Below are 17544 nucleotides of genomic sequence, written 5' to 3' on the forward strand. Positions count from 1 at the left end.
TTATTTTCTTCTTGTTTGACTGGTTTCTTAATAATGTAGTTGGAAGAAGAGACAAAATTAAAGATGCGTCTTGGACACCTGGTGCAAGAATCCCAACTCTTCTTTTAAATTATTGTTTGAATTGCGTGTTTATTTCAGTTTATTTATTTATTTATTTATTTTGTTTTTTATTTAATTAGGTAGTATAATTTAAAACTCATAGGATATTCTTTGAAGGAGCTAAATTTTTGGTAACTCCAGTGAGCAACCGCAGTCTATACAGTGTCTAGGAGTTCTTTAAGGCGACACCTTCGGTGTCTAAGAAGTTAGGGTTTTAAGCGGGACCATTGTGACCCCTCCAACCTTCCCGGAACCCCTGGCTGTGTTTTCTGAGGCCCTTAACTGGTCATCCTTAAGTTTTTCTCTTAAAAGAAAAAGCAGTTATTTGTGTATTTACTTAACTAAAAATAAAAAATAAAAATAAAAAATAAATCTTGTTTGGGTCTTCGTGTTTTTGTTTGATTGTCGTTCTTTACATTTAGGGTCAATCGTTTCTTTGAGATAGCTAACGTTTTTATTTCCCAATTAAAGAAAAAAAAAACACACATACACTTTAAAATTAAATAATAAATAAAAACTGAAATCATTTCTTCTTGGCGCTCGGTGTCTCGACCATAGGAGCTTTGAGTTTGGCCCTCTGGCTGTCCTCTTCCGGGGCTTCACGCACAGCCTCTTGGGGCTCATCACTTGAGCTCCCAAAGATCGCAATCTTAGCTTGAGCGTAACTACTCTCGCGATCCGCTTGCTTGCGTTTACCCGGTCGGTCTAGGTCCTCCAGTTGCTTTCTCATGTCGCGAGAGTACAACTCTACCATCTTTGATAGATTTTTATTCTCGTCTCGCAATACTTCTAGCTGGTGTCGATTCACCTCCACAATCCTTGACCTCTCCCTTTTCAAGCTTTTTATAGCACTCTGACAGTCTTCAACCAAACTTCGCTCCGCCGCCAACTGAGCTTTAAGCACCTCTACCTCATGGGACTTCGCAAGTAGGCGATGACCCAAACTTGCGACACATGCTGTACTCTGCACGCTCAGTGCCAGGGCATCACTCGTGACTCGGTTGTCATCCCTTGTCCCGAACACATGTATATCTTTGGGAGTCACTAAATTTCTGCCAACTCCAATAGCAACATCGTTGTCTAGGAGTATTGAGTCATTGACAGTCACAGGCCCCCGTGCGGAGGCAAAGTAGGGCATCCATACTGGTGCTACTGCTTGGCCTCGTGTCTGAGTCGGTGGAGCTAGGTTGAGATCTAACGAAAAGGGGTAGGAAGAAGCCATTTGATTTCTCACTTTTTTTTTTCTTTTTCTTGCTTCTTTTCTCTTTTGTGTTTCTGAGTTTGTGTGTTTTTTGTTTTTTGTTTTTTTCCCTTCTTTTTCCTTCTTATAGATGTAGTCTTTGACAAACAAACCCTAGCCGTTGCAGCGTCTAAGCGTTTTCTGAATATCCAGCGTTCCTCGAGTCCCACAACCTTCTCACTTTCCAACCGTTTCCAACACATTTGTCACGACTTGCTTTGTCTGAACGGACGCGTTCAGCAAAGTTGTCGCACCTTTCCATGAGCCCGTAATTTTCGCTTGTGGATCTGCGGCGCCTCTATGCGTCGACACGTGGCTCCTGCTTTCTGCCCGTGACTATCCATGAAACGACATCAGGGACCACATTCCCTCTTTTTAGAAATCCCGCTTTGCGCTCATAATTCACGTTTTATCTTTTTAAGAAAAAAATTAAATTTAAACGTGTGGGCTTCAGATTTCATGTTGGGTCGGGTTTTACCGTTGTTGGGTTAATTTCATTTTGGGTTGGGCTTTCAATTGTTTGGGTTTCAGTTTGTGTAAGACTATCTGTTAGGGCTTACTGTTTTGAGTGTTTTACTGTTTCGTGTTTTATTTATTTATTTTATTTTATTTTATTTTATTTGATTGTTTATTTTGTAATTTTTATTTTGTAATTGTTTTATTTTATTTTTGTATGTTTTGTGATTTTTATTTGCTTTAATACCCTTCATTTGTTGTTATGACATTGGTTGTGGCTAATTTTTAAACATTGAGGACAATGTTCATTTCTAGGTTTGGGGGTATTGGAGTTTAGCAAGTAAATTTGGTTTTTCTTAAAATTAAAAATAATAATAATTGAAAAAAAAAAAATTATTTATTTTTTTGCTTGTTTTTATTTTAAGTATTGTTTTGTTTTGTTTTTGTTTTGAGTCACTTTCCGAACACTTATGATGAGATAGTGATAAATGTTTGCATGACAATAAAAATTGGATTTCATTTTATTTTAGTGTTTTTTTTTTTTATTAAAAAATAAAAAAAAAAATTTGGCATTGTTCTAGCATGATATGTTTGAAACCTTCTTTACACTTGCCATTTGTTTCATAATTTTCCAATTAAAGGATTTGCATGACCCAAAGAATTGTATCAAGCATAAATTAGACTTATATAACCATAAATGTGAGCTTTTGAGCCTTGTGCTTCATTTCATGAGTGTTATACACATACTCTTATTTTCTTGTCATCAAAGTTGTTGTTTGATCTCATTATTCATTGATTTGGTTGAATACTTAAAAGTCATTCATTCTTTTGCAATTTGACTTCACGACATTTAAGAAGTGATATTAAGGCCCTCTTTGGATCGTTTGTGCCTTTCAAGCTAACCTTATGCATGCTTAAGCATGATTTTCCATTGTTAACCATTTTGAGCCTACATGTAAACCTTTTCTTTCATTTAACCAATTATATTTCCTCGCCTTAGCCTGAAAAACAAATATTTACCTTTCTAAAGAACTCATGAGCTTTAATTGGGATGTGTTTTTCATACTAAGTTTGGGAATTTCGAAGAAAAAAAAAAATCACACAATTGGTGAAAGAAAAGAGAAAAGTTGTGATTAAGTGGTGGTTGAATGAAATTTCATTTTTGGGCCTTCAAAATAAATTGGTGGTTGTTCAGGAAAGGAGTGAATCAATGTAAATGAAGGGTATAAGGAGTTTTGATCAGGTAAAAGAAAAAAATCTAATCGTGATGATTCGAAGTCTTGTAAACAATTATTTTATGCTCTTGCATTGCGAGTTCCTTGGACTTTGTATTATCCATATCCTTCATTTCTTACTCACCTTACACCCTTGGCCCCATTACAACCCATGTTAAAGACCTAAATTGATCTTAAATGTCATGTGATTGAATTGCATTCATTTTTCTACTTTTAAGTGTTTGACATCCTTCTTGAGATCATATTAATGCAAGTTCTTCATATTTCTATTGCGAGTTAAGTCCCTTATGGTTTAACTCTATTCTCATGTTTATAACTGAGTGTGCATTATAGCCCTCTTCTGAGTGATTCATTTGTGAGAGGACAACTTTGGTGAGATTTGAAGTTGAACTTATGCTTTGTATGATTTTTGAAATTGTGTGAAAACTAAGATTGGGGAATTTGTTGCATTTGGCTATCACACTACTACACTTTGAGCATATTGTGTTTAGAACTTTGCCGCTTTGTAAATAATGTCTAAAAATTGAGCTTTTATTGTTAAAACGTTTAAGTCATGTGCATGAGTCATTTCTCTTCAGAAAATGTTCGGAAAAATTGTTTTAAGTTCTTTGTGTTTTTGTGTTTGTTTTTGTTTTTGGTTTTGCTTAAGGACTAACAATCTTTAAGTTTTCTAATTACTTTGTTTTACAGAGTCAGTAAAACGTTTGTGGGTATCGTATCTGTTAAACCCTCAGGAGACACAACTCCTCCTACTAGGGATGCCTAGAGGTTTAAAGGCTTGTTGCATATGCTAAATGCAATCGAGTTACCTACGAAAGTGGTTTAGTTAACTTCTAGTTTTGTTTTTAACTTTGTTTTGTGTTGTTTTGCTCGAGGACTAGCAAAATCTAGGTTTGGGGGTATTTGATCGGTTCATAATTGTATATTATTTCTTACCCTTCTAGCTTATGATTTGGTTATGTTTTTGAGTTAAACTTGTGCTTTTAATCCTTTTTGTGTTTATCTTTCAGTTAATTGAGCTTTAGGTAACAATGATGGCTTTGGAGAACATAATTCATGCAATTCAAGCATGTTAAGGCCTAATTTGGATGAATTGATGAAGAGCTTAAAGACAAATTCATTATGGCTACAGCCCCCTGCCAGTCCAGTTCCGTAGGTCATATTGCAAGCTTTGTTTCAGCAACCTACATAGCTCGGATGAGGCCACATTCTTCATGAAAGTTGCTCCAATTGGTGTGTAATATAACATATCCAAAATTCAGCCCCATTGGATAAATCTGGAGTCCGTTACCTAGCAAACACAGAACCATGCTCAGGATGGATCTTATCAGCGCGGAAAATGAGTTAGCAATTTGTTTCGGCCTTAACTTCTTCCTCCGACCTTGGATTGGCCCAAATAACATATGGCTGGAAAGAAGACATTCTGAACTTCAATTTTGAGTGCTTAAAGTCCTAATTTGATTAAGAGAAGCCCAAGTTGTAAGCCCTTGAAGTTGCTGGTCATACTGACCTCAGCATGTGCTGGTTGGATGCTTGGTCATGGTGAGCTAGGTATGAGCTATCATTTCTGGTTGGAAGCTTGGTCATGATGACATGAAGATGAGCTAGGGCTGCTGGTGGGATTTAGTGGTGAAGTGCATCAACCAATTCAAGATTTTCTAATACAAGTGCATCACCCATTTCAGATTTTCTAATACAAGTGCATCAACCATTTCAGATTTTATAATTCAAGTGTTGTATGCATTAGTCTTATTGAATTCTGATTTTCACTTCCCCTAGGCCTATAAATAGGGAAGTTCTCTAAGCTTGTAATAACACCCCAAGGGGGGGAGCTCTCAAGCACTTCTCTAGAGCTCCCTTCCCTTCTCTCCCTCAAATTCTCTTAGTTTCCCTTTGTAGTTCTCAATTGTTGTAATAAGATCATTCTATTAAATTTTCTTTGTACTAAATATCAAACACTTTTCCTTTCTCTTCTTCTAATTCTCTAAAGCTTTCAAACACATGTTCTTCCAAAATCCTCAAAGTTCTCAAACATCTCTCTACTTCCCTTCTCTTCCAAAAGTCTCCATGTCTCAAACACTTCACAAACACATTTCTCTTCCTTCCCTAAGTTCTCAAATTCTCCAAGTTCACAAACATCCTCCAAGTTCTCAACCACTCTCTTCCAAATTCTCAAAGTTCCTAAACACTCTCTTCCAAAATCCACAAAGCTCTCAAAACACCTCTCTACTTTCTTCTCCAAATCCTCCAAGTTCTCAAACACTCTCTTCCAAATCCCCATGTCTTAAACACATTCCCTTCCAAAATCCTCAAAGCTCTCAAACACATGTTCTTCCAAAATTCTCTAAAGTTCCCAAACACTTTCTTCTCCCTCCTCAAAGTTCTCAAACACTTCCTTTCTTCCTCAAAGTTCTCTTAGTTTCCTTAATGTTTTCTTAGTTGTAATTTATTTTTCTTTGTTATGTAAATTCTTTTCTTAAGTTTTCAAGTTGAATTAGTTTCCAAGTTTCAATTATGGTTTTTGTTCTTATTCATTATGCTTATAAGTTAATATGCTAGTTTGAATGATTGATCACCATTTAGGCTTGCATGTTAGCTATCTTGGTTTGAATTAAGAGTATACACCATGCTTTAATTCGAATTGAACTATGAATAGGAAGAGTATGTATGGACATTCGACAACAGGGATTAGATACATACTTGGTTGTTTAAAATGTTCTTCTATGCTTAATGGGTTCCTAATGCTTAATTTTAGGTTAGACAACAAATGATCAAATTAGGGAATTAGGAACACAAGGTTATGACCACACACCATGGCTTAATCATACTTTAGCTAGAATCAATCCATTAATCTAAATTGAACTTGGGAACTTATTTGCTTGAGTTACTTATTTCTTTCTTCCTTGTTTTATGTTCTTTGTTTTTGTTTCTATTTTGTGTAGGGAAACTAAATTGGATCATTCAATCACCAATCCCTGTGGAATCGACCTCGCACTTACATATGCTATACTACCAACGGTTCGTGCACTTGCGAGTATCACAAGTTGAGGATGCAGCTTAATCCATTTTGGTGGAGCTAAATCTACGCAACACATCCACGACATCTTATTTCAATGAAAACCCTTCTAAGCTTGGCTGGTGGGGCAATATAATTTGGAGGCCTAGGGTTTGGTGGGATGGGGGCTGGTATTTCAACTCACCAGGCTCCTTCGTCCTAACTCTTTTAGGCCTACCCGGTTGTTGCTTATAAAGTGGAGGTTTAATTAGAGGAAGGCCACATTTACTCCATTGGTCCATTGAAGGGATGGGGTGAATCACTGGTTCATAAGCCTTCATATAAGTCTTAAGCTTATAACAATCATCCACATAAGCAATTGGGTTTTCACCTCTTTGAAATATTGCTGAGATTGCATAGGGACATGGTATTCCACATAAATTCCACCTCCTACAAGAGCATGTCTTTGCTCTAAGGTCTACAACAAATTCTCCACCATAAATGTGGCTCACTTGATACAATTTCTCACCAGCCAATCTAGAAATGCATTGAAATGAACCTAACTTGTTCTTCTCAATTATCTTGAAGATCCTAGGCCCAACAGAGTATCTCCAATTCTTACATGCAGACCTCCTACTAGCCATCCTAAGCATCACATACACCCTTATCCTCTCCAAGCAACTCAAAATTGTCTTATCCCTTGCATCTAGTATGGCTGCATTGAAACTTTCACATAGATTATTCAACAAAAGATCACATTTATTATTCAACAAAAGATCACATTTAAAATGTGACTGGAAGTGAGATTTGCTCCAATTTTTTGCAGGTCTCTTCTTCAACCACTTCCAAGCTTCCTCATCCTCATTTTTCATCTTCTCCATTTCTGTCTCCCACCAAGGCACAGTTGTAGCTCTTGCTGCAGCCCATAATATATGTTTCAGAGCAAGACCAATATGTGATGCCCTAAAGTTACTGTATAGGTGTCTCACACACATCCTGTGCTCTGCAGTTGGAAGTACTGTCTCTATGGCAGGTACAAGTCCCTTTTGTTTGTCACTAATCACTACCCAAGCTTTTCCATTTGTAATCCCTAAATCTTCAATAAGAAGATTGAAAAACCAAATCCAACAGTCTTTACTCTCAATATCAACCACTGCATAAGCTACTAGGAAATAACCATTGTTCCCATCCACCCCAACAGCCATCAAGATCAGTCCAGGATAAGGCCCTTTCAAATGGCAGCCATCAACACCAATAACAGGTCTGCAACCTTCTAAAAATCCCTTCTTACAACCAGCCAAGCACACATATATCCTTTGAAACACTGTCTCACCCTTCACAATCTGAGTTTTAATCTTCACTGTACTACCCCTGTTTGCTGATTTCAATTGTTCTGCATAATCCCACAACCTAGCATATTGTTCTTTGAAAGTACCTTCATTTAAATCTCTAGCTAGCCTCTTTGCCCTATACACTTGAAGTTTTGTGACATTTATTTTGTAATCTTCCAACACATCTTCTTGAAATGATTTCAAATCAAACTTTGAGTTGCGCTTCAGCTTGTTTGCATATATGTCACAAAGCCATTTTGATGTGGTATGCCTAAGCTTGTCCACTCTTCCACACTAATATTCTAGGCTCAAAGTTTTTATTGCAAATGTCCCTTCCTCTGTATTAATCTTTGATCCATAAACCTGGAAAGAACACCCTTTCACACATTTAGCCTGAACTCTTCTGTTGTCATTTTTTTTTTTATCAATTTCACTTCCCTACCATGTATAATTGCATGCTCCTTGATAGCCTCTATCAGTAGTTTTTTGTTTGCAAACTTCATTCGCAATCTAAACTCAGGATTTTTCAAATCCACATCTCTTCTATACTGCTTAAACTTTGGCAGTTTTTTCTTTTTTCTACCGTTCCCCTCATCTTCAGTCTCACTTCCAGTGTCAAATTCTGATGTGTTAGCACCATCTGATGACACCTCTCTTGGAGCCCCATGAGTAGTCCCCTCATCTGCTACATTCTTTCCAACAGTTGGCCTGACCTCTGCCTCATTTTCATTGAACTCATAATCACTGTCTTTAATTTCTGAATCTGCTTCTTCATCTTCATTTGGCGCCTCTGCCCCTTCATTATCAATTATCACATGTGCCTTTACATCTTCATTTGGTAATTCTGCCCCTGCATCTTCATTTGGTACCTCTTTGACCGCATCTTCATTTGCCACTTTTGTCCCAACATTCTCATGTTAGCTGCGCAAATCTCACGGCCTGGAGCTCTGGGCCGAGGGGATGTGCGTTAACACATGGCTTCCTTCTTTTGGATGCGTGGCGGTTGTGCGTGGGCATGCCAGCACGGTCTACCGTGCGTCGAGATGTGGTTTGGATAAAATGGTTTAGTGGTGCGCCTGTTTGAATTCGACTTCTAATCAAATGATTGTGGCCGAGAGAGGAACTGATCTCGGCCGTCAGGTTCACGGCCTGAGCTACAAGGCCGTTTAGTGGTGGTGTGGATGGTTGGTTTTGGGCGTTGCTCCGGTGCGTTGCTCAGTGAGCGACGGTCGTATGATATATGGGGTGAATGAAAGAGTAACAGAGATGGTGCTCCAGCGCCTTGAAAATCAAGGGTCGTATGATATATTGATGAACGGATTTTCCCTACAAACTAACACTACTCCCAGGAAAGCAAATAAAGATATTGAAAGTGCATTACAGGAAAATATAATTTGCTCCGTGGGAGGCTTTGGTTTGGTGTTTGAACCTCTTGAATGTAGCTTGAACTTGGTATTTATAGGAGGAGCTCCTGGAGGAGTAATCGAGGCTAAAAATCTGCATGGTGGAGTCTGATCAGAGCAAGTGGGTAGTCCAATCGACATTTGGGATCGTGAAGCATGGTGGTGTGACCCCATGAATCCTGGTAAATCTCGGCTGCCGCCCTGATCGTGGGTTTTGCGCTTCTGGCCGTGGGGACGCATTTAATGCTCTTGTTTGGTGGTTGGCGATCTGACCTCAATTTGTAAGAATGTTTGTGAGCATGTTGGCGCCTAACCACTCTGATTTCTGTCACCAAATCCTGACTTTAGTCACTTCCCTTCTTCCCTCGTGCATTAAATGCCCTTTTTGCGGCTAGTGGGTTTGCTAGTCAGAGGCATTACTTCATTAAATGAAGCATGGGACCCTGCTGCTATGTGACGATTTGACTCCTAATATCTTCGGCCGTGTCCCCTTCGTCCCTCGGCCTCGGCCTCGGCCTGACGATACCGTGTTTGCAAGGCCGAGATGACTATGCCCTCGCAACTCTTCCTTTGTTTTGAGGAAGGTAAAAGCGCTGCGTTTTGGATTGCGAACAGGTGCTGAGGCCTAGGGGGAAAACCCCTTCGGTCGCGCACGACCGTGATTTATCAGGTACAAACATCTCAAAAGTCTCCTCATCTCCAACTTCAATATAAGCCACCTCCTTCACTTGGTAATTCTGAGTCACATCCCCATCACAATTCTCTGCATCTGCATCATACTCATACTCTTCAATCTCACTATAGTATAACACAATAACCTTATTGGATAGTATGTGACCAACCATTTCAACCATAGTAGCATCTGATGTAACAAGCTCAAGTCCACCCTCAGCATTTTTACACCTAATTTCCAAACGTTGCTCAACTTGAGAAATGTCAACATCTTACCCAAGACCTCTCCCAATTTTCAGTAAATCTAACAAGGACAGAAAATCCTCTATAATATTGTCCAAATAACAGACCTTACCCTTTTTATAAACCCCATTTTCAAACCAGCCCCCATGATGTAATTCTAGAGTGCACATTCCATTGGTAGCTACAAAATTGAAACAACAAGATGTTATTCTAAAGTCATTGAAACAATAGTATGTTATTCCACTGAGTTGTGTGTGAAGCAGACAACCAAGGGACCACATACGTTTAAAAAAACCCCATATTCAACATATAGCAACCACAACCAAGGGACCACAGACATAAAGCTTACACTCTGCAGTCCATGTAGCAAAAGCCACAACCAAACCTGACAAGAAAACGATTCCTTTACCCTTACTTTAAACATAAAACAACCAAAAAGCCGAACACAAACACAGAAAAAGGAATCTTTTACGAAACCACAGTTCCAGACAAGGACAACTCATCCATTTCCAAACAAAAACAACATAAAATGCATTATAGAAGCCCTTACCGTATTTGGGAGTCTTTCCACCCGAACGGAATTCGAACTCCATTATCAGCAACTAGTGAATTTCCCAAAATCTCCAAAATCCCCAAAATCAAACCCTAACCCTAACTCCCAAATTCGAACTCCAAAACTAACATTGAAATTACACACTAACTTCACTAATTCAACGACTCGCACACTACTACAGCATCGTTCAATTCTGGAACTCGCATTAGAATCCCTTTCAGTCGATGGTTATCGCGGGCAATGAGAGAAACACGGAGCAAAGTGGAGGTATTTTGATTCTGAACGAATAGACCTTCTCAAAAAGTCGCATATACCCTTCAAAACTCAGTCACGTGGCCATCGCGTGATCAAAACTCACAGAATCTGTAACGGATGGACCATTTAGGTACAAATTAACAAGTTTAAGGACGTTTGAATTGAAAATTTTAGTTGGTGGACCAAAATGATAATTTGGCAATAGTTGGGGGACCATTTAGGTCATTAACCCAGGAAAAAATATAAAAAGATTGAGGGAAATTGACTTAAGATAATCACAAAAGATAAACCATAATCAAATAAACTCACTTTATAAATTTCAATAAGAAATACTCACTTTATAACATGAAAGTACCCAATTGCCCTCCATATAAATACATCTGTATTGACCCCTTATCCCCTCAAAAATTCATTTTCAGAAACCCAATTTCTCCCCAACTCATCTTCTCTCTTGCACTCTCCCAAATCTTGCTCAGCCATGACTTCATAGAAAACAGAGACAATAACGGCCATGGCGACGACGTCGGTGGATTCTCCAAAGTCTGACCCATACACTGACACTGAGCTCGATACCAATCCAAACCTTAACCCTAACCCTAATTCTTCAAACCCTCCCCGCCTCCTCCAATGGTCCTGCTGTCTGCCTTCTCAAGTTTGCCGGAGACTTCGTTGGCGGGGCATTAATGGGCTCCATTTTTCGCTACGATCCTCTCTCTCTCTCTCTCTCTCTCTCTCTCTCTCTATATATATATATATATATATGTATACATGCGTATGGAGTGTTATGCTTTAATTGCTTAATTGTGGTGTTTCTATATGGGAATTTGAGCGGTGCTTGTGGGAGCAAATATTTTCGTCTCCAATCACAGCACGCCACGTGGAAAAGAAGATTATCCCTTAAATTAATTAATTAAACCTATTTATTTGGTTAATTAATTAATAGGGATAATATCTTAATTATAAGATATTTATCTTTATTTAATAAGATAATATCATTAATTAGGATATTATCCTAATAAGGGGATAATATCTTAATTATAGGGTATTATCTCATAATTAATGAGATAATACAATTAATTCAGATATTATCATAATAAAAGGATGTAATCAAGTCCGACTCAATCTCTACGAAACCCTAGCCCCGAGGCTCCTATAAATAGATGACTTCATTCATCATTCAAGGTACTTAAAAAAACCCGACATCTAAACCTACTCCTGATACCCGAGAAAAATACCCGAAACTCTCTCTCTCTCCCTCTCCACTCTCCACTCTCCACTCTCCACTCTCCATATTTTCTCCACACGGCTCCGGCCACCCGGTTCACACCATACATACAACTCCGTACCCTTTGCTTAGCTATTGTTTTCCTACAAACACTCGAACTAACTTAGGCATCGGAGGGCCTTTGGCCAACACCCCCCCGGGTGTGGTCTATTTACTCCAATCTTTTTTACAGGAATCGAGAAAGAGAGAGAAGGAAGATCGAAGGTTGAAGGATCCAAAAGCGAATATTCTCCCGCGAGATTATTTGCACAAACAGTGCAGATATAGGATTTTGAGTGGTTGAAAAAATATGATTTTCGTTAATAGTGTTTTGGGCTTTGCGAAAGGGAGTTAATTTTCTCTTTCTAACTAACGAGTTGTTGGAGTTTTTGGTGGGGTTTGTTTAGTGTTGCTAATGGTTGAGGTATGCTAGTGTTTTGAGATGTGAAATTGTGGTTTTCTCTAATGGTTGAGGTATGCTAGTCTTTTGTATTTTTCAGTTCGTATCATGTGGGTTTCTGTTGAGTATTGATATAGTGATTCTTAATATCCTTTCGGATATGTTTTCTGCTGAAATTCTTTATATGAAGTGTATGAATTTTGAATTTGCCTTATCAAAACCTGATATGGATGCAAATAGGTCTTGTTGTGATTGATTTTGTTATTTATCAGAACATGGGAAAGCTGAAAATAGGTATCTTCATGAGATGCTTGGCCAAAATTTGAAGTATTGCAAGAGCATTAAGTAGACCTTCCCTGATATGTACTGCTTCAGAAAATTTTGGTTGTTCTTTTTACTTTTGCCTTCTTTAGGAAGCTTATAAATTACATGTGGAGCTTCTTGAGGCAGACAATTCCACATTGCCCCATTTTTTGGCCAAACCACTATCTGATGATTTTTTAATTGTTCTTTTTGTTCCTAACCATGTTCCGGTAATATCACTTTGTACAGTGATAGTTACTTTTCTTCAATCTTATCATATTGGAATGCAGCTGTTTTTTAAGTTTCATTGTTCTATGTATTACTGTTATGGATGTTGTAGCTGTATCTAGTTTTGTATTGCTATTATGGATGTTGTTTGGTTATATTGATTAAGTTCACCCTTTGAGGTGTTTTGATGTCTGGTTCTATCCCTCTTATTTTTTTTGACAGTTTCTTTGTGCTTTATGTGTTCCACTTTTTGCAATTTTCTCTTGTTGGTGTTCTAGGTTAGGAATCTCTTTGCCAATTAGTCTGAGTTTCTTAGGTCTTTTAGTTTTTGATTGCAGTTCATGTCTAATTTTCTTTTTTTTTCTTTTTTTTTGGTATTTGTTTCTCCGTTTTGCTAGTTTCTTGTTTTGCTATCTCTTTTGTAGGGCTGACTTGTAGGGTTCTTTTTTCTTTTTTTTTTTTTTTTTTTTTTTTTGGTTGTCATGATAGTTTGACCTAGATTTTTGGCTTCTAGAAGATTGTTGTCACTGAGAACCATCATCAATTTGGAGTGGGACAACATTCCATTCAGTTACAGGAAGTGTATTGTAATTATAAGGAAAAATACATGTAATTGAGGAACTGTATATTTTAGCTATCATTCAATGAAATTCAGTTCAATTTACTTGAATCTGTTACTTTTATGTATTCGCAAGTGTGTGCAATGGAAAAATACTTTTACTTATATTATACATTGAAGAGAGAACATTAAGATGGACTATTGGAGTTTTTGTATTGTCACTGTATAGCCTCCTATTGCTTTAGTTTTGGCTATTGCTTTAGTATTGCCATTGTATTGCCACAATTGTCTTTGTATGTTGTATTGTGGCAAATAAGGCAAGTGGATCTCTATCGTCGTGAAGGTTGCAATGAATTGCAAATAAGGCAAGTGGATCTCTATCTTCGTGAAGGTGAGGAATTGAGCTTCTATGAAATTCTCTTGCGAGCCTGACATCAGAGAGTGGTCATGATTGGTTACCGTTCATCTGATGTTGAGAGAGCTGTCGTCATGATTGGATATTACAAATTCCCATATTTTCATAGTCATCGATGACAATTGATACAGAAAACTATATTTTGATTCTCAATTTTCATTTGCTTGCGTTGGTTTTATGGATGTGGCAAGTTAACTTCGTATGATATAGAAACCAAGGGGTGTACAATGCACATAGTATGAAGTTTGAATGGTTTGATTGTGTTTGCAATAGGAATTTCGTATGTAATAGGGCATGAATGTCTTGTGAGAAGAACCCTGTAATTTATGTAGGAAGCTTTGGTCATACAATACCAAATGTTAGAAACTAAATGATTCCAATTACAAATGTGAGAGAGTCAGAGTCTTTAACTCAATGTTTATACTTACACTTTTCTCAATCTTGAGTTATGCTGTCATACTTTGGTGAATAAAAAGCAATTGGGAATGTTGCTGAAACGGGGACTGGGGAACTACACATGCGAGTGAATATCACCTTCATAACACAGCTCATCACTTGGAGGTTCGAGATTGGACAGAAGCTACTGGTTTCTACACGGTTAGAAGATGGCTTTGAGAAATGAAGGTGCACCATCGTTTTTGTTTCACCACATAATCATTGTTGTAATAGGAGTGGAATTGGATATTAGTTGTGCTTTGATGTGATTAGCTATTCCTTATTTATTAGTTGTGGTTTCATGAATTAGTAACCATGAAACTAGAGTGGATAGAGAAACTGCATATGTATATGTTTAGCTAATAAGTAGCCTAGCAATATAAACTCAAGTTTATGTATTGCATTGTTATTGCCCTTTATTGCTTTTTTTATTGTGCCTCTATTGCTGTCTTAACTCTTTTTTCACCTCTGTCTTGACAATTATAAAGTTGAAGTTGGACTATCAGCTTTACGTATTGCCTTCTTGTTGCCCTGATATTGCCTCCCTATTGCTCCTCTATTGTTGTCTTGGCACCTTATTTTCACCTCTCTCTTTGCAATTATAGGGTTGAAATTGGACTGTCAGGTTTACGTGTTGCCTTCTTATTGCCCTTTTATTATGTTCTTATTGCTCCTCTATTGTTGTCTTAGCACCTTGTTTTTCACCTCTGTATTTGCAATTATAGAGTTGAAAGACTATCAAGTTTAAGTATTACCTTCTTATTGCCCTTATATTGTTTTCCTATTGTACCTCTATTGTTGTCTTAACTCTTTTTTCACTTATGTCTTGACAATTATAAAGCTGAAGTTGGACTTCCAGGTTTACGTATTGCCTTCTTATTGCCCTTTTATTGTGTTCCTATCACTGCTCTATTGCAGTCTTAGCACTTTTTTTGTTTCTTCTTCATGTCTGTCTTGGCAAACAAATTGTAGTTAGACTATGAATTCTTTGTATTGCCTCTTTATTCCATTGCCCTTGTATTGCACCACAGTTCAATTTAAGTTTCTAGCCACCTGCTTTACGTTTCTACACTAATCATGCACATAACATCATACATGCACATTTAATAAATGTTACAAATAGCTGCATCATGATCTATACAATTGGGTACCTATAAGGATACCTATTTCCAAAAACAAAAACAGTGACATGTTAAGAACACAAATTTTACATAAAGTTAGGTAGCAAAGATCCCCACTTAATGGAATGAGACATACAAACTAAACAATTGTAACATTCTAAATGATATGCTTCTTGTTAGTGACGGGGATAGCTTCTTTGCATGTACTTCGATAGTGGCCCTTCACATCGACTTTGAAAGAGGAGGGAGGAGATTGACATTTTGGACATTTTCGGGAATAACTCATGTCCCTTGAGGTGGTACAAGATAAATTGATTCAGCATATGCAGCTGCCCATGTAGCTTGAGTGTAATACGAAGAGGCAAATGAGTATGGGTTCAATTTCAAGTTCCGACATACCGCAATAGCATGCTTGCATGGGAGTTGCTCTAAGTCAAACTCCCTATATGTACAACTATGGTTTTGCAAGTGCACGAGACCGTTCATATCACCATCAAGCACATTATACTTCACATCATTCATTTTAACCACATTCATCCTTGAAGCAGTGTTTAATCTCTTCCTCAACTTCTTTTCACCTAAATTAGGGCACAACATAGATTTACATTTCATTGACAAATCTCGATGTTGACTAAACCAATTCTGAAGCATATTCCTAATTTCCTCGATCAAGTGTACCACTGGAAGCATCCTTGCAAAATGAAGAACTGAATTAATGGGCTCTGCAATATTAGTTGTCATGACATTATATCGTCGTCCGTCACAATCGGCTCGAGACCACTTATGGAGCCCTGTGTGTACTAGATAAGTTTGCACTCGCTCGTTGTTTATCATGGAGAAATAACGATTGAACTCTGCTAGACGGTAAGACTTGGCTGCCCGCACAAAAACCCCCAATATCGAATCCTGCTTCTTCAACTTAAATGAGGCTTTCATATTGCTCTTCAAGTGATAAAAGCAAATACCATGTGCTGCCTCAGGAAAAACTCTTTTCAACCCATTTTCAATGCTAAGATTTTGATCAGATATGACAACAAGATTCGAGAAATCACCAATTGCACAATGTAGTTTTGTGAAAAACCATTCCCAAGCTGCATCCGTCTCCAAATCTCCAATCCCAAAGGCAAGAGGACATATATAACCATTTCCGTCAAATGTGATGGCAACAAACAAAACACCTTTATACTTGCACTTCAAATGGGTAGCATCAATAGCAATCACAGGACGCATTGAGGACATAAATCCTCTTATGCATGCACCAATTGACATAAAAAAAAAAGAAAAAAAGAAAGTGGTTGGCTGCATCAGTCTCAATGTATGTCAAAGTTCTAGGATTTGTACGCTCCAATTAATAACAATAGGAAGGGAGAAGAGCATATGACTCTTCTACAGACCCTCTAATTATCTTTAAAGCTAACTCTTGGCTTCTCCAAGCTTTAGAGTAGCTTATGGTCACACCAAAATTTTGTCGCACATCTTTGATGATATCACGTGCAGTATAAATGGTGCGGGAATCCTTCAATCTGTGCTTCACAGAGTCGGACAACAATCAAGTACTAGCTTGAGGATGGTGACTACTAAGATACCTTAGACCACATTCATGAAATGGATCGTATTTGACAACCCTAAACTCATGTAACCCAACTTTATATGCCCGAAGTCGCCAAGGGCAAGGAAGTTGCCAACAATGAACACACAACCTACGTTTCACAGATTGGACTGTTCTAAATCGAAAGTGGCCTCTGACTACTGCTAAACATAAGGTTTTTATAAGGGCAAGCTTATTTGGAAAAACTCTTCCAACCTTAAAATTTGCTTCCCAATTTATGCAAGAAAGACCTCCACCATAATCAATATCTTCCACTCTTACCATGCACCAAATGCACCTGGCTTGTATGCATTTGAGTCCAACTTGATTGTTGCGGAGTTTCAGATTGCACTTGTGTAACATGCACCGTGGAGGCTTGGAAAATGCTTTCTAGATGAGGATGCACATTTGATATAGAGTACGCTTCCTCTTCGTTGCTAGGTAGGGATTGTCAATGGGCCGGACTGGGCTAGCACATCCCAAGCCTATTGGGCTTGGGCGAGGCCAGGCCGGGCTTTATTAGATTAATTGAAATATACGGGCCGGGCTAGGCTTTTTCTACAAAATAAAAGCCCAAGCCCACCCCATGGGCTAGGCTTTTACGGGCTTCATCGAGTCAGATTCACTGTCAACCTCTCCACTGGATGTCATCCAATCTGGTCTTATGGCTCTAATGTTCATTAATTCTTTTGTGCATTGCTCTTCTTGTGTTGCATCTTGCATCCTTGAATTTCCTAAGGTCCAATCTT

The 17544-nt window shown here is 38.1% G+C and overlaps 1 protein-coding gene across 1 annotated transcript; it reads right to left on the reverse strand.

Moving 5' to 3' along the window:
* Positions 1–15489: 15489 nt before the first annotated feature.
* Positions 15490–16437, reverse strand: LOC110746534 (uncharacterized). Its single transcript, XM_021946763.2, has one exon. The coding sequence runs from the start codon at positions 16435–16437 to the stop codon at positions 15490–15492; it is 948 nt and encodes a 315-aa protein (XP_021802455.2).
* Positions 16438–17544: the final 1107 nt, after the last annotated feature.

The sequence above is a fragment of the Prunus avium genome, chromosome 6 (genome assembly GCF_965620075.1).
Source record: "Prunus avium chromosome 6, drPruAviu1.hap1.1, whole genome shotgun sequence".
Classification (NCBI taxonomy): domain Eukaryota; kingdom Viridiplantae; phylum Streptophyta; class Magnoliopsida; order Rosales; family Rosaceae; genus Prunus; species Prunus avium.